The 22,576-nt window shown below is 41.3% G+C and overlaps 2 protein-coding genes across 5 annotated transcripts in view; both read right to left on the bottom strand.

Moving 5' to 3' along the window:
- SH3KBP1 (SH3 domain containing kinase binding protein 1) overlaps positions 1 to 16,597 on the bottom strand; it is a 213,010-nt gene extending 196,413 nt beyond the window's left edge. For 2 of the 3 annotated variants that reach the window (XM_085050989.1, XM_085051006.1), the window contains exon 1: positions 16,102 to 16,597. In XM_085050989.1, coding sequence (XP_084907115.1) covers positions 16,102 to 16,105 — 4 coding nt within the window. In that variant the 5' untranslated portion in view covers positions 16,106 to 16,597. The remainder of the gene's footprint in view (positions 1 to 16,101) is intronic. The other variant, XM_085050998.1, reaches the window with a different exon arrangement.
- A 966-nt stretch (positions 16,598 to 17,563) lies between these two features.
- BCLAF3 (BCLAF1 and THRAP3 family member 3) overlaps positions 17,564 to 22,576 on the bottom strand; it is a 33,332-nt gene continuing 28,319 nt past the window's right edge. For both annotated transcript variants that reach the window (XM_085050969.1, XM_085050978.1), the window contains exon 12: positions 17,564 to 22,537. In XM_085050969.1, the coding sequence (XP_084907095.1) occupies positions 22,508 to 22,537 (30 nt within the window). In that variant the 3' untranslated portion in view covers positions 17,564 to 22,507. The remainder of the gene's footprint in view (positions 22,538 to 22,576) is intronic.

The raw sequence follows: 22,576 nt of genomic DNA, 5'->3' as shown, positions 1-22,576 counted from the left end.
CAATACCTTTTATTAGACCAAACAGGAAAGCATGACGGACTTACAATCTGAACTCAAATTAAAAAAATAAAACAACAAAACAAACCAAAATAAAAACCGAAAACCAACAAAAACTATACTACATTACATTCAATAACGCTAGTTTCCTAAACTAGACTTGGAAAGCCAGAAGGTCTGAAGATCAAATATGACCTACAAGGCCCCTGTTTTCTTCACTCTAAGAATACTGAGCAGCTGGCAGGACAATGACATGAGGGATGCTGTGGTACAAATATGACTGAGAGAAGGCAGACAGATTCATATAAAGCCTGATGGGACTCTTCTACCGGAGAACAAAATAATCTATCATTTATAAATACTTAACTCTCTCAGTGCCATTACACTTTATAATATGAGATGAAGGAATGAGTTACTGAACAGCCCTTCGAGTCACCATTCTACCAACATGGAAATGCCTCTTTAAAAAATTGATTAAACAATACACCACTATATTTTCAGCCTAAATCTAAATTGCAACTGGGATTTTTAAGAAACCTTGAGCTGTTAGTTTTGTAGCATGTCTGTGGCACAAAAAAATAACTTAAACATTTTGTATCTATTTGATCACAAGCAAGATGTGTATTTTCCTTGAAAAATTAATTCCAAATGTTGCTCAATTTTTAACATTTTTCTTTTGCAACACTATCAGGAATATACTCCCTGCTAAAAGTATTTGCAAGGATTTCATTTCATGAAAAAGAAAAGCTGGAGGGGAAAGAAAAAACAGTATCAGAAGGAAAAGCAGTACAATTCAGTCTTCAAGATGTTAAATCCATGCTACATGATAAACAGCAACTCCTCCACTAAGACAACAGCCTTCAGTTTACATTATATTTTCCTATTTCCCCTTTGCAAACAATGGTGGGGAGCTAAAGGTCACAATCCTAGAATAGCACCTTCACTGCATCCCTCCCTCCAGGAGCTGAGCAACCTCAGAAGGGCCACCTCAGTCACACTGCCCAGGGTCCTTTCCTTGTCACAGCCCCTGTCCCCTCCCACAGATCCTCCTCGGCCAGTCTGCGCCCTGGGAACATCCCAGGCAGCCCGGAGCACTCAGCACAGATGGGAAGCATGCGAGGGGAAGAGCTCTGGTGTGCAGTTCACTTGCACAGACACACGCAGGCACAGAGACACAGGAGCTGTGCAGAGGACCCCAACCAAATCCTGATCTGGAAGACAGTGAACACTTGGCTGGGGGCTGTCCTGATGTGACTCTTCTCTGGGCAGCAGCAGAGCTGAAGCCACTCCAGCTGACATTATGCCTGAGTTGCCCTCCGAGAAAACAGGAGAGCTAGTTTTCTGTTTTTCAAAGAGGTATGCTTGGTTCCAGTTTGTAAAACACAAACGCGCAGTTATTGGAGTGGAAATCACCCAGTAAGACAAGAAATACTTTATATTTATATTCCAGCTAAGGCATTTGGTATGACCACAATCAATTGAAAAAATCTCACATTTATAGTCAGGCAAGGAACAACACTAAGTCAGTGTGTTTGTATTTTTGTATATACATGTGGTGTTTCCACATAAAATACACATCTCATAGCAAGTCTGTGGTAAACAGCTTCAGGTAGGTATTTCTAATAAACATTACAGATTTCCGTTTTTCTTAAGCCTGTCATTGTAGTTGCATCTTACTGAATTTATTGTGTCACACCATATCTCTGATAAAACTTTATGCAATGTGCAAAAGCACACCTGAACACCAGAGATGGTCATGGACATGTAACTATGGAGTAAGCAAGGAAAGAAGATCATCATAGTAGTTCTAGGTGGCAGCAGTTACATCTGCATTCCCCCTTGAATACCACTTTGGATCCAACAATACATGTTAGATTTTATTGAGATGAGTCTCCTTAACCCTTTAAAAAACTGAAATTGCATTGATAATCTTTGGCATTCATGTGGCTGTCAGTGGGGGGAAGCACTTCTATTCCATGAATTAATTGATCTTTTCCTGCAGGCCAAATGGTCCTTCTGCCTCGGACAACAAAGTGCTCAAATCACATTGTTGCTACTGAAAGAGTCTAATTTTACTGTACTCCGTTGGTTCTATCAACCAGAGTGCCTCTCAGCTACAGCAGACACAGAAACAAGCCTATTTTAAATTGACATTGTCAAGTTTGCAGACAGTGTACAGTGTGTTAACCTATAACTGAAGGAATACTGTGCTTCTCAGAGGCAAAGTTGTCTTGAGAGCTGGTTCAGCTTCAGAATTGTTCTTCCCCTCAGAAACCAATGCACACAAGCACCCATTCAGAAGAAATGGAAGACATTAAATTCAGAGGGAAACCTTTAACATCATAATCTGAACATGAGTTTCTGCCTCCTCCAATATCCATAAAAATAACTTGAAGTTCTGAAGAGTGTAAATTATTATACCCATTGTTGAGAAAAACAGAAAAGGAGAAGAGTACTGTAATTATGGTAAACAAAGACAAATAACTCCCATCTGACAAACTATATTTTCATCCAAACTTGTTAGTAATATTACTCTAATCTTGCGGTTTCTAAATCTCATTCTCAAACAACTGAGAAATTAGGGAGGATATGAGTTACTTCTTCAGAACAAAAAGGAGACAGTTTACAACTAAATGCAGCCAGAACTATTTATAAAATTACCATTTGGCTAAAATCATGAGAACTGCTACCAAATTAGTGTATCACCATAAAAAGTAAGCAGGCTAGAAAAGCTGATGCCATGAAAATAAGTGCTGTGTTAAATTACTCAGAAATACTAGCCCAGTGTTCTAGTCCCAAAGTTGCCTTGATAATATTCATAGATGCCGATGGATAGTACTGAGGTGGAAAGACAAATGAATAAAAAATTGAAAAGACAAGGAACAACTACCTTTCCAGGGGCATGACGTAGCATCATTTAACCTCCACGAAGAGGAGCAGAGGTCGTGGTCAACAGCTGGCTCACAGTCTTCACACTGTGTAATGCACAGCATTTGTTAAAACTCTGAGCTTCCAAACCAGCAGCATTCACCTCGTCTCGTTAAAATCAGACTAGAAGCATGAATGTAATTATGAATATGATCTCAGAGGAGCTTGGAGGATTTCACTAGATGCCTAAGCTGTTACTATCACCACACGTCTTTGCCAAAAGCAGCAACCCTTTTGCACAGGAGGAGGATGGGGAGAATACAACATACTCCTCTGCATCTTAGCCACATTTGCTTGAAGTGCTCATAAAAATGGTGTTACATTAAGTAACCAGACTGAAAAGTGGTGCACAGATACATCCTGTTGAGGTGTTCTTGCTCTTGGAAGTGGCAATTTTCTGCAAGAAGAGATTGCTGGCAGCACTAGCCTGATATAGCCAAAATCCTCAGACTGTGCTACAGCCTTTCACTGTGTGATGCCAGCTGCAGACAAACAAGGTGTCTTATGACAATGTCAAAGTTACGTTGCTTTCCCTCAGTTTCATGGAATTCTATCATTTTTAAGACAGTAGTTGCAAAATATTTACCCCAGCAGCAACTTTTGTGATTCCACCTGTCAGATGCTAGGACCATAAACCAGCCAGTGTGGTGTTTCAACTGATGCATTATAAACAGTCACAAAGGCATGCGTTGTGCAACAGCGAGAAGCTGGGCTGGATGGAGAAAAGAAATAATCAGCTTTTTTCTTTTTAACCTCTTACATAAATTCAAGCATTTCAAGCTACAAAACTTCTCATTCAGGCCCAGTATGGGACTCCTCAGCAGTTTCATAATTTATAAGCTATATTAAAGGACATAACTATTGTGCTTTCACATACAACAGACTGTCAGGCACTACAGGAGCTATAACTGCTGTGTGTGTGTGCTGGGATCACAGCCCTAAGTACAAGAGCTCAGATGATGGTAATTTGCATTTTGCCACTATGGCCCAATACCACATTTTCATACCAGCATCAAGCCATCTCCACTAAACCTCTACACCACACTGAAAGAAAAGCCAACAACCATCTAAGGTGTTAAAATCACCAAACTTCCTCAAGTATGTGAGCAACAATGGAAGGTAGGGTAGGAATGCTTGGAGAAAGAATGTGATTAAAAATACCTTTACCACTTATCAATATAGTATTTTTTTCTTGATTAATAATGAAATCTCACAAAACTGCTGCTCAGGACCCTTAGCAACTCCTCTTTTAACATCAGGTTCTTTTATTTTCCTTCAAACTGGGGTAAGAACAATAGGATTGGGAAAAAAAGCTGTTTTAGAAACATAAATTGCTGCATATATGGATTCACAGGTTCCAGACAATCATTGGGCAAATAAACTTCACTATCATATCAGATAATATGTGTCAACTTCTGTGCATTAAAAAACTGTTAAATTTCAATTTTAGATTTCAGGATGCAATTCTGGAGTAATAAGTTTTTGATGGTATCTTCAATGCCTCTGTTTTCTCAGCTCAAATCAGTTTCAGCAGGTAATTTTTTCCGGATGTCACAATAAATGGAATTCACAAACTAACACACTTTTTTTTCTGTTATGAACAAAAATGTTTCCACCTCACAGGCACTAGCTGCTCTGTTTTGCTTTAATGGTGCTTTTCAAAATCCCATGTGGGAGTTGTAGGCCTGGGCAAGGAGGGACTTCCATTAACATTTTATAGTTTTATTTTCTCTCTGAGAAATTCTCCTAATTTTGAACAAGGCAAAGCCTTTCAGAAAGCAGAGGTTATGCTGCAAGTAGAAGACACAGATCTTTGAACAGGTATCTCTAGTAGCAGGTTACAGGTCTCAAGAAGTCTCCTCCACCTGAAAAAACACTCTCTTACTTCCAAGGGATCTTCTTTAACTCTTATGATGATAACAAACCCCCAAAAGGAGACACTACACAGAGCTCCTCCTCAGAAGAACAATCCTGAGAGCAAAACCTGATGCAAGCCAAAGAAGTAGATCTGAAAGCTTATCCCTGATTTCATTGTGAGCCAGAACAGCTTGTGACCTGATGACAGCGTTGTTCCAACAGGGAATCTGAGCCACTCTGTGCCGGTTGAACAGGAGAGCTCAGCAGAGCTGTGCACAGAGGGAAAGCACAAACAACAGTCAGCATTCAGACACAAGAACCCATTGCTGCGCTGAGGATGTGGGGAAAAAGGGGAAAAGCAGCAGGATGGAGCTCTGTGGAACCCAAGTGAACAAACAGAGGCAAAAAACCCTATTGTTTGATAAGCAGTTATTCTTCTGACAACCTCCTCCTCTCATCCACCCCCAGTAACCAGCACTGGTACTGTCTGGAACAGAACAAACTGTGTGGCCGAGAAAGTAACAATAAAACAGATTCTCCTCAGGACAAATAGAACTTGCTCAGATGCTGGCACAGAATCTTCCTATGGCACCCAGGAGGCAAGACGCAGGTTAAGCCATGCAACCAGGAGGACTAGAGAGGTCAGAAATAAGGTGGTCACTGAATTTTATCTACCTTGAGCACTTCTTCCAAGGCTAAGGAGAAAGCTCTACTGTTCCATCTAAGAAAGAGGTTCCAGGACTCCATCCCCTTTAAGAATCTTCTAATGATCTTCCCTGGTTTTGAGTGGTACAAACTCTTAGATTTAAGGAAATCAGAAGCCAAAACTAATCATAAATTTCAGAGGGTCTGGTGAGACAAAGAGCATTTCTTACATTTAATTTCTCTGCCTACAAGGCTGCACTTACATCAGCTCCTTGGTTTTGGTTCGAGAGACACTGACAGACTTGAACAGACAGGAAGTGAAATTCTACTTAAAATAGCAACACCCTGCTTTTAAGTTCTCCAAATTAAAAAAACATTGGAACTTCAGCATTTGGCTTTGCCAACTTCCACAACCTGTTTTACTCCACATACCAAAGGCACCACTCTTCCACCAGAAAATATCAAAAACGTGGCTTGCAAAACAGAACATGTACACACACCTCAGCATTATTCCAGGGTACCAATTTCAACTCTGAAAAAACCTCTGCAGATTAAAGCAGTCATCTCTAGAAGACAGTCAGTCCCTCTCCTTCCTGACACCATATTCATGGGAATCTAGCCAAAGGATTTTTCCTGTCCCTAATTCTGAATAAAATCTGTAAAGGATCCCCCACAATTGTGCTATATTCCACACCAGATTGCCTTCAGAGTTCTGTATATCTTTGCGTCTTAATATAGAGAATTTTGAGACTCTGTAAGCGAAGTACATAGGAAAGCTTTCTAAAAAGGGAAGCAGTCTATTTGAAAGACAGGTCAAAGAAAAGGAAAGATGAATTTGAAGGAAGTGCATATGAAAAGATGGGATGACAGAGCATCACGTATGTAAACAGACCAAAAAATACGGCTGAAGAGCATCCTTCCTGAGAAACAGCTGAGAAACTGTAGTGCAGATTGATTTTAAAAATAAATTGAAAAAACCCCCAAACACCCCAACAATCAAAAATCATCACATCACACGAACCCCCCACCCAAAAAAGCAACAAAGCAACACAGCTTACAAAGGTAAAGAAGCACCCATGTACTTCTGTAAGTGATGAGAAGAGGTGCAATTGCTTTCTGACAGAATGAGGTGAAGGAATGAGAAACACACAGAAACAAACAAGACTGTTTTCTCCACAACGGTGAACAAACTATCAAATACACGGCAGAGGAATGCATATTAATAGATGTCTCATGACTCCAGAAGCAGTGCAGACAACTTTGAATTGTCAGAAGATAGTTCATCATGAACTAGACGGTATCTTATCTTAATTTTCCAAGAACCACAGTCAGATAATTGAGATGTCAGCTAATCAAAAGCACTATTTATAGGTGCTTCACACACAGAAATTGTAGTCTTTAAAATAAGTAGCATGGTTAATGCAAATCAAAGTGAGCAATTCTGAAAGGCAGTATGAGTTGACAGAACAAAGACCATTCAAACTGACCTCAGTGGTCAAAGTAAAACTGACAAGTGTATTTCAACTGTTTTCAAATGCAGCTAAATAAAGGTATTTGATGAATGAAACGATCAGCAGATACAAGGAACCTTTGTATTAAGTTTCAATGAAAATAAAGATCTTTCCCATTTTAAAAGAGATTACTGGATGGAGAAGGAAACGGCAGCTGTCCAGGAAGATGAACATTAAAAACAATTGTAACCAAAGATGACAGCAACAGCAGCAGGAAGATTTCTCTCCCAGTTGAAAGCTTGTGTCTTGCAACAGAAAGAGCTGATCTTACTTGTACAAATTAGTTGGCTGTTCAAAGGTAAATCTCTCTTCATCACACACTTAGTCAAGCAAGGAAAAACTCAGAAGGATTTTGCTTATTAAGACTCTTCATCAATAAAATAGCAGTTAACTAGACTGGATTAACTATACACACAAATCCCTTGATTAAACACATGTTACTTCTATGGAGTTGGAGCAGTTCTATACAGACAGATAAACTTGACCCACTGTAATCTACAAGGCTTCCAGACTGCTACACAAAGAAGGAAGCAACGGAGAAGCTGGACAAATGTATAATTTAACTACTAAAAGCCAACAAAATCCACAAAATACTTAGTTTTGTGTTACCTGGAAAATTAATTTTGATATTCAAGTTACTAACAAAAATAGCTACAAAGAACACATTTCCAATATTGAGAATACAGCAATTAACGATGAATCAAGATTAAACATAATCTAGTATCAGACTCAGATTAATGACAGGACAAGTTACATGATCAGCTCAGTGCAGCAAATGGCTTAGACTCTTAAAATGAGATGAATCTTAAATGTGACCATTTAAATTAAAAAGAAATGCAACAAAAGCACAGAAGTGCACAGAATCTACGAGTTAAAGAGGTTTAACCATTTGACTTCAATATCAATATTTAAGTCTGAACCAAATCTAGATTTCAAGACTGCATAGCAATTAGCCTTTTCTTTCCCACGTGCAATCTAAAACTACAGATATAAAAAAAGAAATGTTTGTAAGCTACCAAGGTGGTGCTCTCCACAACTGTTGGCAGCCTCATGCTTTTGTGAACAAAGATTAAAACCAAATAATAAGGCATGGCACATGCCATCAGAAAAATCTTTAGTATCATGAGGATTTATAAATTTGTAGACAATTTTTGTACTCTTCTGGAACTAGAAATTAATTTTTCATTTAATCAGCAAGTGAAGTTACAAGCATTTCTTGCTACCAGGCCAGCCTTCACACAGTGCAATTTTCTCTTCCCTGCCTGGAAGCACTGCTGCTCACTCTCGGGCTCAGGAATTCCCACTCTTACAAACTGCTGGATCATGCACTCAAGGCAAGGCTCTCAAGTTCAGCCTGCACTGGAAGGCTTTCACTCTCTGCACTCATTTCTCCACCACTTCCTTTCACCCAGACATTTAAAATCTTATGGGAACAAAGTCAGGTTCCTCTAGGGTGAGGATTTTTTTTTGTAGGAATTGTTTGAGGTATTTTGGCTGCTTTGTATAGGTTTTTGAGTGTTTCTTTTACGTGATAACTTAAGCAGAGAAGTTGGATATTTGCTTTCAATGAACACAGCAGTTTTGAAATCTCAGTGAACTGTAATACTGAGCTGTTTCATGGGAAATTAAGGTGGTCTTGTCTAGAGTGAAAGGTTTGGATAGGTTATTTTTCCATAAAGCTTCTGATGACAATAAAGACGTGTTCTAAGAAATGGGTAACGAGAAAGAAAAGTACTGCAGTAGTCAATCTTCATCATTAAAACATTCAAATATTGTTTATAAATAAGCCTCACCACTCATCCAAAGCAAGTCATTAATACTTACATTTGGAAATATAAGGTCAAAGCTAAAAAACTTTTTTATAAGTGGTCCAAGCTTAACAGCAAATTTGTTTTTTAAACCTTGTCATAATTAAATCCCTAAATAAAGGCATCTTTTTCTGGGCACACTTTGCAATCTCTGGTGTGCCCTTTGACAGTGGGAAATAGAGGAGCACTAACAGCTCAATAAGAACTCAGTGAGACCTCACAAAAAGCACAGCAGGAATGAGAAAAACACTGAAAAATTAAGCTGAGGTCTTGCTGTTTGCCAGTTTTATATCTGTCACAAGAACAGCAAATTTTCAATGCTGCACAAGCCTAGCAGGAAAAAAAAATCCACTCTGCCAAGTTACCAGAGTATGAAAAATATTTCTTGCCAGTGGTGAGGATGAATCAGCAACCACAGATAGAGAACATATTCGACTTAAACCTGACATGAAAGTTCTTAAAGAATGGCTCTACAATTGGCTCAGAAATAAAAAGTTCTGAATGTGTACACTTATACTCTGATACTGCTGCTACCTTTAATGAAAACCTCTATAAATCCAGCTCATAGGGAAAGACAGTGCTACATACAAAAAGAGTCAGGCTGACACAAGTAGTCCATACATCACCAGCAGTTGCACTGACCTCCAAGAACCTCTTCCCACAAAAAACAACCTAAAACAAGAAGGAAAACACCCCAAAGTGACTTTTGTGTGTGTTTGTTTTGAGAGCTCATTACCAATAAAAAGCACCAATATGTTGCTTTTTAGGGAAACAAGAAAGTTCCTGGAAATTGCCAGTGGAGAACACATGTTACAGGGATTCCCCTTTTGCAGGGGTGTTTTTTTGTTTGCTTGTTTTAGGTGGGTTGGGCTTTTTTTAGATGTAAGTCACAAATTCATTAATTAGAAATGACTTGTGGGACATAAACCACTTAATTTTTAAATACAAGCAGTATGACCACTGCAAACTAATTAAATATTGATAGATCATTTTGAATGCTTTGGGTTGGGAGGGACCTTTAAAGATCTAGATCAAGTCTAATTGGGCCTTGACTTGCAACACATGCAACGAATCTATATTGACATTTTTGAAAAAGCATTAATTCCCTGGGGAGCTGTGCGCCAATGCTGACTTTGATCTTCAAATAAATGAATAGACTTACACTGGTTTTGGTGTGAGCTGGTTTCAATTGTCAGAAGCGATTTAGCTGCACAGTATGAAAGACAGAGAACAAGATAAAGAGGAAATTTTTCCTTCTGTACAATACTCCTAATGAAATTCAAAGGCAGAGTTCAAAAGGCACCTCTTTGTACTGACACTACAGATTAATCAGAAGTTAGGGATATTTTCTTTGAATAGATTTTTACAATACATTATCTTTGTTGCTAAACAGAATTTTTTCAGCACAGACATAATTTCTGATCCACAACTTTACACAATCCTTCATACTAAATCAGAAGCACAAATTCTCAGCAACACTCCCACTGGAATACAAACTGCTATAAGACTGGGAACAAAGACATCCTTTCCCCTTCCACTGCTCGTCCTCCAGGAAGCTCCATTCTCTAAGGCAAAGTTATGTTAGGAACAAAGCATAGCAAAGACCTTGCAACAGTCGTCTCACCACACAGCTTTTATGTGGATTTACCACTGCGTTCTCAAGAAGCTGGTTACTTCTCAGTTACCAATAACAAAAAGGAGAGAAAAGCCAACTTCATTTGATAATACAATCCATGACTACTGAGATGCAGTATTTGCATATTCTCTCACACATAGGGACTTCAAGCTTTTATTGTGTTTCCTCTCAGTGTGAAGCAGACTGTCAGCAATTACTTTTACATTAGCTGAATTACTGAATCTTGATATTCACCTCCTCTCTCACTCCCCTCCCCCTAATATATTCTTTCATCATTCCTCAGTGTACAGAATGTAGATATGCCCTACAGCTACTTCCTGCTCTTGCATCAAGGGAAAACATCCGCTCCCTAGTCCAGGATTTTAAAAACCACACAGATAGGAACCATACAAAATCCATCATCATTTTTTATAAGCTTGCTCTATACCAGCAGGATCAGAGCAAGATCAGAGCAAAACAACAGATACGATCTCTGCGGCTGTCTTCACTCCTTTGATCTCATCAGGGCTACCCTGCTTGCAGCACTTCAGTGACCTCTAACACATCAGACCTGAAATTTCAGTTGCTCATTTCACATCACCAAGCTCTCCTTTTTCTCCTGCTAACACATGCAACCCTTCCCCTACAAGGAGGAAAGGAGTCAATGCATTATCTGCAATGTCAACACTGATCTCCTATACAAATTCTGATATACCAGCAGTATTTGTAAAAAACCCTCTAACACCCAGTGATTAACAATTACAAAATAAGTAATCTGAATAACATCACAGATAAATTGTGACAAATTGTATATATTACATTAGTAGCACTTTGAACAGAATTATCTATGCACTCAGCATTAGTATCAAAAGAAAACTGCTTCTCAAGAAAGTGTTTTATTACATTACATTATTATTATTCCATGCTCATTACATTGCTTCCTTAAACCTGGGCAGAAAAAACCCTTTTCTAGCAGCTCCATCATAATTTTCTACATATGAATCTTTGATTAGCACAAAAACAAGCAAGAATCATGCTCTTTTAAGAAACCATCTATTTTAAGTATTATCTTCTTTATCACACTTCCTCACTTCCTGAACTAAAGACAACAGTTAATATAAAAAAAAACAACTATAATGGAGAGTCTGAGAAAAGAAGAGGTACTGGAAAGGAGCAAGCAGAAGAAATGCCAACATAAAAAAACCTCACAATCAGAAGTCATTTTCATCATCTTTTACATATACACACATATCTACATATTTTATATTTATTTATTTCTGACCCCTATCTTGATCCATTTAGAAGGGAGCTCTGACAACCTTTTATGACTGAAGTGTCACTATTTCTTGATTACTAGGAAAAGAAAGCTTCACCCCAGCTATTTTGAATGAAAATTTGTATAGATTACTGAAAATATTTTATTACAGTTTATGAAAACTCCACTGGAACTCAGACCATAAGACATTCAAAGGCTGTATAATGTCACCAAATCACTGGAAATCTGATCCTGAACAGCTCCAGTGTAACTGCCTTCTTGTGAGAAACAAACTTAACAATGACCATGAAAGAATTGAAATCAATAACACCCCCTATGAGGAGGAGAATAAAGACTTGTTACAAGTTGGGAAGGATTTTTACACAGTATTTTCTCTATAAAGCCACTTCAGAGTTCCTTAAAACCTTATTAAAAAAAAAAAAAAAGTGAAAAACATCTTGCTAATCATCTTTTTTATGACTTTTCCTTATTCAGCTGAAACTGCTCAACTGCCTTCAAGGATGACAAGAATGACAAATACTATTTCTATTTTAAAAAATCATACAACTTATTTACTGAAAGGCTCCAATATCTCCACCATTTTGGAGAGACAACCACAAGAACACCTCGCATCTTCTGTGTGTGATGTGTACAACTTCTGCTAAGCTCAGGCCTCAAAAATTCATCATTTTAGATGGGAGTGTAGAGTTGGTGGAGTTTACCAGCTGCTCTCCCCAGGGCTCCTGCTGCACTGAGCACTCTCCAGGTGTCACCAAGGGGCCAAGCACAAGTTTGGACGGAGGTACAGCTCTGGTGCTGGAGGTCAGCCTGACCCCACACACAGGAAATGTGCTCAGAGCACTCCCTCTGTTGATGCTGCGATAAGAGAGAGGAAGGAGGGGGAAACAGCATCTCTGAAACGTGTAAAGGGAAACAGAGGAGGGGGAAAGTTGAGGGCAGGGGATAGAGGAGAATTTGGAAAATTAAAACAAAATTAAGAAAGGTGAAAAACAGAAAAAGGGATTGCAAGTAGTACAGAATAATCAGACTTTCACACAGACTGAATTCTTTTGATTGCATTATTTGTGGTATAACATTCCTTCGGCGTGTACAAAGCAGCTTCAGCATTTCACAGCAAAGCACCTTTCTCAACCAATGATGTAAAACCACACAGACAACATCTCTCTGCTAGTGTAAGTAATCTAACTGGTTCAAAGGGCACAAGGTCTCTCTGGATCCAAACTCCCAACTACGGTGGCAGCAGAGGTGATGGATGTGATTTCACATAAACAAAAGCAGTGTTTCCTCTCTTCCCCTTTCCAAACAGCAGAGCTTTAACAATCCCTTGAACAAAATTAAGATGAAAAAATATTGATGAAGAAAATGTTTAAGCACTGTGATGACGGTTTCAACTGCATAGCTTCATTGCAACGTTATTACACAGGACCCACACCTCATTTAATGCACTAAACTGGCTGTGTTTTGAAAGTGAGCAAAGACTGCACAGCAGAAGAAAGGATTTTCCTTCATTTACTGCAGAAATTGGGAGGTGTGTCTCGACTGACAGAAGGAGCTGCACAGCTGCTTTGTGATGATGGCAGTTAAACACTGCTCTCTAGAATCACACTTCTAATCTTGCATTTTCTAAATTTGATAAGCAGTACATTTCAAACCAAGTTTCCCCCAAGAATCTCCTCTAACTACTTTGTTTTCTGCACCTTCAGCTTCAGGAGGACAGTCTGATGTGTGGTCACCCTACGCTCTTGCAGATGAGACTGAGTTCCCTGACCACACGCGAATCTAAGTAGTTTCAAAAGAAAAACAAAACAAAACAAAACCCCAAAGCAACAACAAACAAGCAACCCCCACACACACAGCTCCCCACAAAACACCACCTCTTCATTTCTCAAACATTTAAGGAGGGGGACCAAGCTTGTCTCACTGCGTTCATGATTACCTTGAAGATCTTTGTCTTATCCCCTCTTTTTTATGCCGTAGGCAACTAACGCCATTATTTCACTCAACTCTCCTGGCGAGTCCATTCCAAGTGTAAATTAATTAATTTTAATGTACTCTACCTATAATGTCATAGCAGAGCTCATAAAACATCAGTTAGGCAAAGTATTTCATATAAGGCTTGGGGTGTGTGCTGTAAAAAAGCACTGGATCTCAGTATACAGGTACGTGTAACATACATATATATATACACCTGCACAGGGTTGGGCTAAAATCACAATGCAGTGCCACACAGAAAATGTAAGTGGTTAAAATAGAAGGCATATCAGTAATCTAAAAATAAAACGTTAGGAATCTTAACAGTGTAGTACACAAAGAATTCACCTGTTCTCTTCCGCATCTGAGATACCTTACAAATATGCTAACTATGTTAAAAATGTTTTTAATAAAACAGCTTTCATTTGATCTCTCCTAGAAAGATTTTGCTTTCATACTACTCATATCTTCACTTCCTTGCACAAATTTTCAATTTGTTTGTAAACTACAAGAATTACTTACCATTTAGAGATAGGAACAACAATGAAATCATATCTACCTTTCTTCCACTCCCATTTTGCAAAGAAAAGTATGACTGAATCATGGTGATTTGGGAAAGTCACCATCCAAATGAGCTTTAAAGAAGCCAGATGTGTAGGATCACAGCCCCAGAGAGGGATGGTAGGTAAAAAGAAATAAGATGGCCTTTGCTACCAAGTTACAGTATTAAAAATCCCAATAGAGCTCTATCAATGCAAATTACTTTGCTGGTTCTTTATTGTTTTCCTTAATCTTCTGAACCATGAAGGCTAATATTTGGATTAAAAAGGAATCAGAAAAGTCTTATTGCATTACAATACAAAGTTAGTAAGCAATAAATGCATGGGGAGAGTATAAGAACCAAAAATAATTTTAAAACATTTATTTCCTATGACATGCCCTACTGAGTACAGATTTCACTCCGTTCAGCCGTTACAAGCCCTGCCTCTCAATAGAGCACTGTTTTAAATCTTATCTGTTGTGACAGAAGACAGAAGTTGCGAGCTGTGTCATGAGCCAGCAAACAAACCCTAGCAGAGCCTTCCACAATGCCCCCAGTTAGCTGCGCTGCCCGGGATGCTGGCCTGCTGTCAGCAGCGGCGGAGCTCACCGATCAGTGCAGCCCAACGAGCTGCGGAGGGATGAGCCCATCGCAGCCCGAACGGCACAACTAACCGAAAGTCGATGGCAAAAAGCTTGTGCTTAATCTGGTAACATCCAGGTAGAGCAGCTGTGCATCTCTCCCATAGCACCCCGCAAACTAACCTCTCAAAGAACAAAGGGACGATTTATTTCCTACTGTCTTCCCAACGTCACTGTACTACAACAGGTAAAATCGTGTAAAATGTCTTCCCGCATAACGCATTCTATTCAGTCGTTTCGGCGATGCTGCTCTCAGGTTCCCCCTCAGCCCAACCGCATTTCCGCCGCCGCGAACCAAGCGGGCAGTCGGGGGCTTGGGGACATCCAAACGCCGCTGCTTCGGAGCGCGGGTCGCTGCTGTCCCCAGCCGCCGGCCCGTGTGTGCGCCAGGGCTGCCCACCGACAGCTGCCGCTTCTTTTGTTCCGCCTATCCGTCATTTTCCGCCGGGCACCGCGCCGGGCACAGCGAGCCGCGGGCAGCGGCGCTCCAGCGACGCCCCGGGCGCATCGCCCGGCCAGCCCGCGCCTGGCACCGCCGTGCCGCCGCCTCGCCCCGCATAATGGGACGATTCATCCCCATCCTCCCTCCCTGCCCCTGCACAGGTAACGGGCGCTGCCCAGCCCGGGCCGGGCATCCAGGCGCAGCCTCTTCCCGAAGTCCGCGGGTGACACCTCACGGGCAGCGGCTGCCGAGCGCGGCCGATCCCGCTCCGTGGCTCCGACGACCCCGCGCCGCGGCCCGGCGGCCACCCCGCCCGGCGGGGGCAGTGAGGGGCGGTCGGGGCAGTGCCGGGCGGTGCGGAGCAGTGCTGGGCAGTACCGGGCAGTACATCCCCCCGGCCTCCCGCGCCCTCCGCAGCTCTCCCCGCCGCAGCCCCTCGGAGCGCAACCTGCGCGCCCGGCGCGGAGCTCCCTCTCCTCTCCGCCCGGCCCGGCCCAGCTCCACCACACCCCGGACTGCCCGGGGAGCGCTGTGCCCGGCGGGAAGGCGGCGAGGCCGGGCAGCCGATGCACGGGAGGGCTCGGAACCGTGTCAGCCCCGCTCGGGAGCACCCACCGCGGCAGCCCCGAGGGGCACCCGGCCATCACCCCGCCGCCGCCGCCTCCAAACCCGATCTCTCCGTCTGTCACATGAAAACAATTATTGCCTCGGCCGGGGGAGGGGAGGAGAAGTTAAAAGCCGTGAGGCGGAGGAGCTGAGGCCGGTGGCGGCCACCTCCCTCCCGCCGCCCCCAGCGGCACATGCAGCCCACCGGCCAGCCGGGAGCCCCGGCCGACCCCGGCACCGCCGCCTCGGCGGCCTGAACTCACCCATTTATGTCGAGCTGGGCTTCGCCAGGCAGCGAGAGCAGGCTGAAAGTTTGGGGCGGGTGGCCACGGCGAAGGAAGGGGGCGAGAGAGCGCCCGAGCCGCGCGGAGCGGAGGCGCTGACAGAGCCGCTCCCTCCTCCGGCGGCCGCCGCGCTCAGCACCCGCCGCAGCCGGGCTGCATCCCGAGTCCTGCGCCGCGGCTCCCTCAGCGTGTGTGAGAAAAAGGAGACGTATAGAAATCGGGCGAGAGAAGGGGCTCAGCCTTCAGCTCCTGCGGCTACCTGGGTCCCCGCTGCCGCCGGGAAAAGCAGCACAGGGCGAGAGCGCCCGGCGGAGCCTGTGCCGCCGAGCCGCGGGAGGGGCGGGCGGCGAGCGCGGCGGGGCGAGGGCGCGGGAGCGGCTCGGGCTCCCACCGCGGGCAGCGACCGCCGCGGCTGCCGAGGCTGCTGCCGGGGCGAGCGGCGGCTCCGGCTCCGCGCTGCGGGAAGTGTCGCGAGACTGCGCCAGAGCCGCTGCGCCGCCTCGGGCCGGCGGGAGAGGAGGGCGGGGAGGGCGGCAGGAAGCGGAGCCGCGGCCCCGGCGGGGGCAGGGTCGGCTCAGAGCGGAGCCGCGCCGGGCAGCGGGTGGCTCCCTCCCTCTCGGGGCAGGACTCCTCGGGCGCGGGGAGGGAAGGGGCGCGTCCTGGCTGGCGCTGGGGGAGCACGGAGAGCGCTCCCGGGCGGCGGGACAGGCGCGCCCCGCGGGTTGCCGCCCCGCACCTGCCCCGTCCGCACACGCCCCAGGGAGCGCTGCCCTGCCCTGCCCGCGGGGCTCTGCTTTCTGAGCGACGCCGAAATGCACCGGCAGCGCCGCTGCTGCCCCTCGTCCCTGCCCGGCCCACCTTCCCACACACACCGCTACACGGCTGGGTTCAGGAGCAGGGAAGGAAGAAAAGACAAAAAGAGTGGGTTTGGGAGAGTGTTGATGCTTCACTAAAAAGAGCAGTGTCGCCCAGAACACAGATTGTTCTCACTGCAGGAAGATGCGAAACCCCTGCTACAGTAAGAGTGTGCACAGATCAGGAACGTGTCTGGACAGAAAGGCTCCCAGGGAGGGTGGGGAGGCTTCTGCACGGGCACGTCTTCCCACAGCAAAAGACCCTTGGGAAAAAAGCGACAGGAGCAGCAGAGAAGTAGAGATTAAAAAGAAAACAAAAGCGGGTATAAAAGATAAAGTATAGGTAACATTTTACAGCAAGAGCACCTTGACTATCAATGAAAGGGTAAGCAAAAGGAGCCTGTTCTAACCTCAGTTAATTTGTGTATGAAAACAGAAAACTACCACTAACAAAATATAATAATGTTCTTGTACTTTTCCACTCCCTACATAACAGATTTTGAAAAAAGCTTTTTTTTTTACCCTGAAAATTACACCAAACATTAGTAACTACTGCATTAAATCACTGCATTATTTATAAGTAAAAATTTTGTGAAAACATTTATTGTCTGTAGAAACAAAATTTACATTTATTTTATATAAACTATGTTAAACATACATATAAACATACCTACATCTTACTATATATACTTATGAACGAGGCTTTTAGATATGGGGTAACATTGTCAGAAGCACCGTTGTGGACTTAAAGACTATAGACTTAAAATGCATTTGCATTTAACTCCAGCTTCAGTAGTTTAAAAGTGTCATTTCTTATCCACACTTACAAATAATTACATTAAAGGCTTCTCTAACTGTGTGTTTCCATGTGCACATACATGTACACATACACATTAGACAGTCCTTGAGAAACTACAGTATAAATAACATCAACAATCTATTCCTTAAAAGTGGACATTAGTTCCCCTCATTCAACCGGGAGTAAAAAATTCCTGCTATTCTTAAAACAAAACAATGAGGCTTTTTTTATTCCTTGAAGAACATACTCGAACAACAACTGTTTCCACTCTGTCTCTTCCCCTCAATACTAAAGATTTGAGAAGCCAGTCACAAAATGAAAGCCATCTACTACATTATTCACAGAAAATGAAATATTAAAAAGACAACATGAGATCTAGACTACTTAGACAAAATTCAGAGCAATGAACAGTGAACAGAAGAAAACTGTATTAAAAGTGGCAGGCTATTAAACCACGTGGCTAAATACCTACTCAAAATCCCTCCAACAATAACCATCAGGCATGGAAGGAATGGGCAGGTGTTATGATAATGGTTTTCTCTGATCTTGATACTGAAAAATAATGCTCACAAAGCTTGAAACAGAACACATTTAAATGTTCATGGCTATCCTTAAGGTCTCTTAGGAAGTCAAGTGTTACAAGGAGGCTTTCAAACATCTTGAAATGGCTTTTATTCTTTCTTTCTTTCGCAAGGAACCTGAAGAACTTCTTATCTTCAAATTCTGCAGCAATGGAATGAAGTCTGTCAAGGGTCAGCGTTATGTGCAGAAACATCTTTTTTTCAGATTCATTAGGACACAAGTCTGAAGTCTTTCCTTTCGAGGGCCCTCCCATAAAGAACTTTGTAGATTGCTGTTCAGATGCTTAAAGAAAGGCAAGAGGTGGGTTTCTACACAGTATAGCAAAAGCTTTCCTTTAGGAATGCAAGGAAATTAAAGAACTCCCTCTATTTACAGTCTTTCAAGGTGAATACTGTGAAATCAGTCACTCTTTGTCACAATCTTTTACCATCTTCAAGCAACTCTCATTACCCATTTCCCAGACATGGCAGAAAATGACCTTCTGATGCATAACAAGCAAGTTTTGAGAACTCTGCCTTAAATGCCACGAAAGTGTAATCTTGGGAGTTTGGTTTTATTTTTAAAGCAACTAAGTTCATTTAAAGAAAACTCAGCACTTCGGCCTGGGGGCCAAGGGAAGATGGGAGCAGGTAAACATTACACAGCAGATGATTGATCAGCTGGATTTACACCTATCCTCTGCTATCAGTTACCTGAGTTGAGGCAGTTATGTTCAGGTCTCAAGACCACCTATATCCATCAGGTAAAATTATTTAAACATGTATTTATTAGAGTTAAGGCAAGCTTATAGAAACCTTGCAATGTGTTGCTTCTAACTAGCCCCAGAATTTTGTTAACTTTGTGAACTCAATCATCACAAATTTAAAATAAGGATTCTAATCAATTTATGCAGAGATTAAATGGATCGGCAATATAAATACTAACATCATAGCAACTTAGTATTTCAGACACTTAAAAGGAAGACTCTAGTCATATTAAAACCATTTCATGTTGGATAGCAATTAAAAAAAAAATTTCACATGTGGACAACTGAAAATGACAGCATTTAACAGCCATTTCAAGATAAACAAAACAAAGACAATTCACATTTGTATTTTCAAAGTACAAACTAGAAAGCTCTTAAGACAATCACATTTTTAACTTGCCCCTCCAATGCAAATACAGTGACAGACTTTACTAATGAAAGAGTCACTGTTTTCCTACGGAGGCTTACATACGTCTTTAAAGTAAACAGTTATTTTAATAAGAACTGTTATCAGTCCATGCTCCCACTAGAAATAATGTAATGTACTTAAGTGTTTGTAGATGTGTTTTTTACAATGCAGTCACAATACAGAAAGGCACCAGGTTATTCAAGTAAATTGACCTTTCTTCTACTTAACCCTTTTTCTTGTGCCTTGGCAACCCAAACAGTAACTTCAATACATTGCTCTCAACCAAATATTGTATTCCAGAACAACAGAATTTTCTGTGCTAAAACAATAAACAAGCTGAATTGGGTATGAGTATATACACACAAGTCTCTGTAATTCACAAATCTACATAGCAATGTCTCACATCATATCATGGAGTAGATGCTTCTAGCACCTAAACCATGAATTTTTACAAAATTCTTAATTTTTGTATGCATTTTATAAAATATGAGAGGTTTTATCGTAACAGAAACAAAAATTATTGAAGTAAAATTATTGGTAAAGAATGTGATTTGAGCAAATGGTATCACACAAAAGATAACCAACTGAAATGGTGACTACATTTCATAGGACATTCATCTTAGGACCAAGGAGTAGGGGGGAAATCATAGTCAGCAAACACATCCAAAAAACACAAACTTCTTTCCAATATGTTGCTCACAGTTGTAGAAATAAAACATAAAGCTAAACTGTTAAAGTACAAAACAAATTAGAGATATCTAATCATGCATTGATAAAAAAAAGCACAAAATCAGGAGTCAGTCACATGTTGAAATCTAGTTAAAGCTGCATTAACTGACTGAAGTCTGACTACTCCAGCATTACTTCCAAACAGTGTTAGCAAAACTGCCGTGTCAGAAGTTTCTTCATGTATCCACTTTTCCCATTTGCTCAACCAAGAGTTCTCTTCCAGAATTTAATAAGAACACTGCAGGAAGCTTACAGACACAGTAGTATCCTGTTGACTAAGACTATACAGCTTCAGTAGTTTGTCCTTTACCAGATATGGTATCACTTCTCACATCTTTTACAGTGCACATTCAGCGCAGTGTGAAGAACTTGTTGGCTTCAGGGTAAACCAGCCCCCCTCTGCAGGACATGTGCAGCACTCCCCTGCCAGCAGCCTGGGCAGAACTGCAGCTACTCCACACTTGCTTGGGGTTGACACATTTAACCTGTTGTTTCAATTTCTTATTTTCATCTCGCAGTAAATCTACACAGGATGATTCTGACAGATTCATCCCTGACAGCATTTAAGTAAAAAACACTTTCTTATCTGCAGAACATTGCCTGCATCTATTTGTCCAGGGAATACCTTTCCTTCCACTTCCCATTTTGTCTATGCATGTCAAAGTTACTGAAGAACTAGTTGAATTATGAATGATTGTTATTTAAACTGAAAACCTGTGTTTTAGAAACACAGTCTGTTATCACTGAATGAGTGTGACATCAATGACTGTTGCACACTTCTGCCTTATTCCCTATGAACACTAAGCAGAACACCCCATGAACTGAAGAACTCAAGTCGCACTCATTTTAGCTGTTTGGAACCATAACTACATTTTCAAATAGTCCCTCTACTGAAGGCATCATGGAAAAAAAAATACAAAAAAGCATGCAGAAATCACATCCTGACTTTCTACTCAAAAAACCAGATTTCCTTATCCATGAACATACCTCTAACCCAGAATTTGAATTCTGATCTACCAGCCACAACAAAGACTGCCTGCATTCTATATGGAAATACATCTGCCTGCATGTATTGTGGAGACAGTGAACAACTTTAAAAAAAAAATCTCTTAAAACTACGAGCTATGCATCTTTAATTTACTGTCAGTAAGAAGTCCCAACAAATCTGTAAAACATACACACAACCCTACCATAGATAATGAATTAAGGCAAAGGCTATAAACAGAAAATAAACACAATACTGTTTATAGCTGCTTATGAAACAGGTCTGGCTATTGGAGTTTTATACACAGCCTAACAATATTGCAGTAGGGTAAACCTCAGAAGATCATTCTGAACAAAATCACTAACTATATGCATTTAAAGCAGTTCCAATTATGAACAATTCCTTTGTTAGAAGATATGCTTTCAAAAACTTACATATTTTGTTTTTCTTGTAATTTAATACTTCAGGCCTCAATTTCAGAATCCAGGAAATCACCAAGTAATTTATGATGAAAAAGATTAGAAAACATGTGACTTGGTCAAGAATCTCATACACCAAAATATTATGAGACAGAATAATTTTGAATACAGACTAACTAATCCTCTAACAAACCCAAGCATGCTTTCAGTGCAGTTATAAGCTACTGCTACAGTACATTACATACCTGCTTGTTACCATTAATTTTAATCAAATGCTGGAAGTTGTCCCAACATTCTAACAATTTACAAATGTATATACACATCAGAAACCCAAGTATATTATTAATCCAAAGTAATACAAAATACTGTTTTATGGAAATGACTGAACAGAGGTGTAAAATCTATTGCACAACCTAAAAGGTCATTAATTGGAAAATCCTGAGCTAATGTGCTATTACCAAACAATTCAGGCACTTTTTTTTTCCTTTTTATTATTACATAAGCAATAAACTTTCAACATATAAACCTCTGCGTATAACAACTCAAGTTCCATCAGTAACATCATGCTTAGAGAAAAAGTATTCAATAAATAAGACTCCCTTCAATGACTTCCTTACTTGAGACTGGTATGCAAACGGAACTAAAGGTACATAATATGATGTTTCAATTGAATACTGTACTTTAAAAGCAATTATTAAAACTGTAAAAAAGTTTGCAGCATTCAAAATAAAGTTATTTTTTAATCAAGAAAGTTACAGCATTAGTTCCTTTATCCTATTTTAAGTCTTGAGAAAATTGTCAAAAACCAAAGAGATGCTCCCTTTGCTGTGTTATCTTTTCCAACGTCAGGATCTCAGCTCAGTTCAGGTTTCTGTTGCAATATTTAGATTTCCCTACACAGAGAAAAAAAGAAATCATTACTGTCAGTTGCA

This window comes from Lichenostomus cassidix, chromosome 1 (assembly GCF_008360975.1).
Source record: "Lichenostomus cassidix isolate B80296 chromosome 1, HeHo_3.0, whole genome shotgun sequence".
NCBI lineage: Eukaryota > Metazoa > Chordata > Aves > Passeriformes > Meliphagidae > Lichenostomus > Lichenostomus cassidix.
The sequence above is the reverse complement of the archived record's forward strand: the minus strand, read 5'-3'. Positions and strand labels throughout refer to the sequence as shown.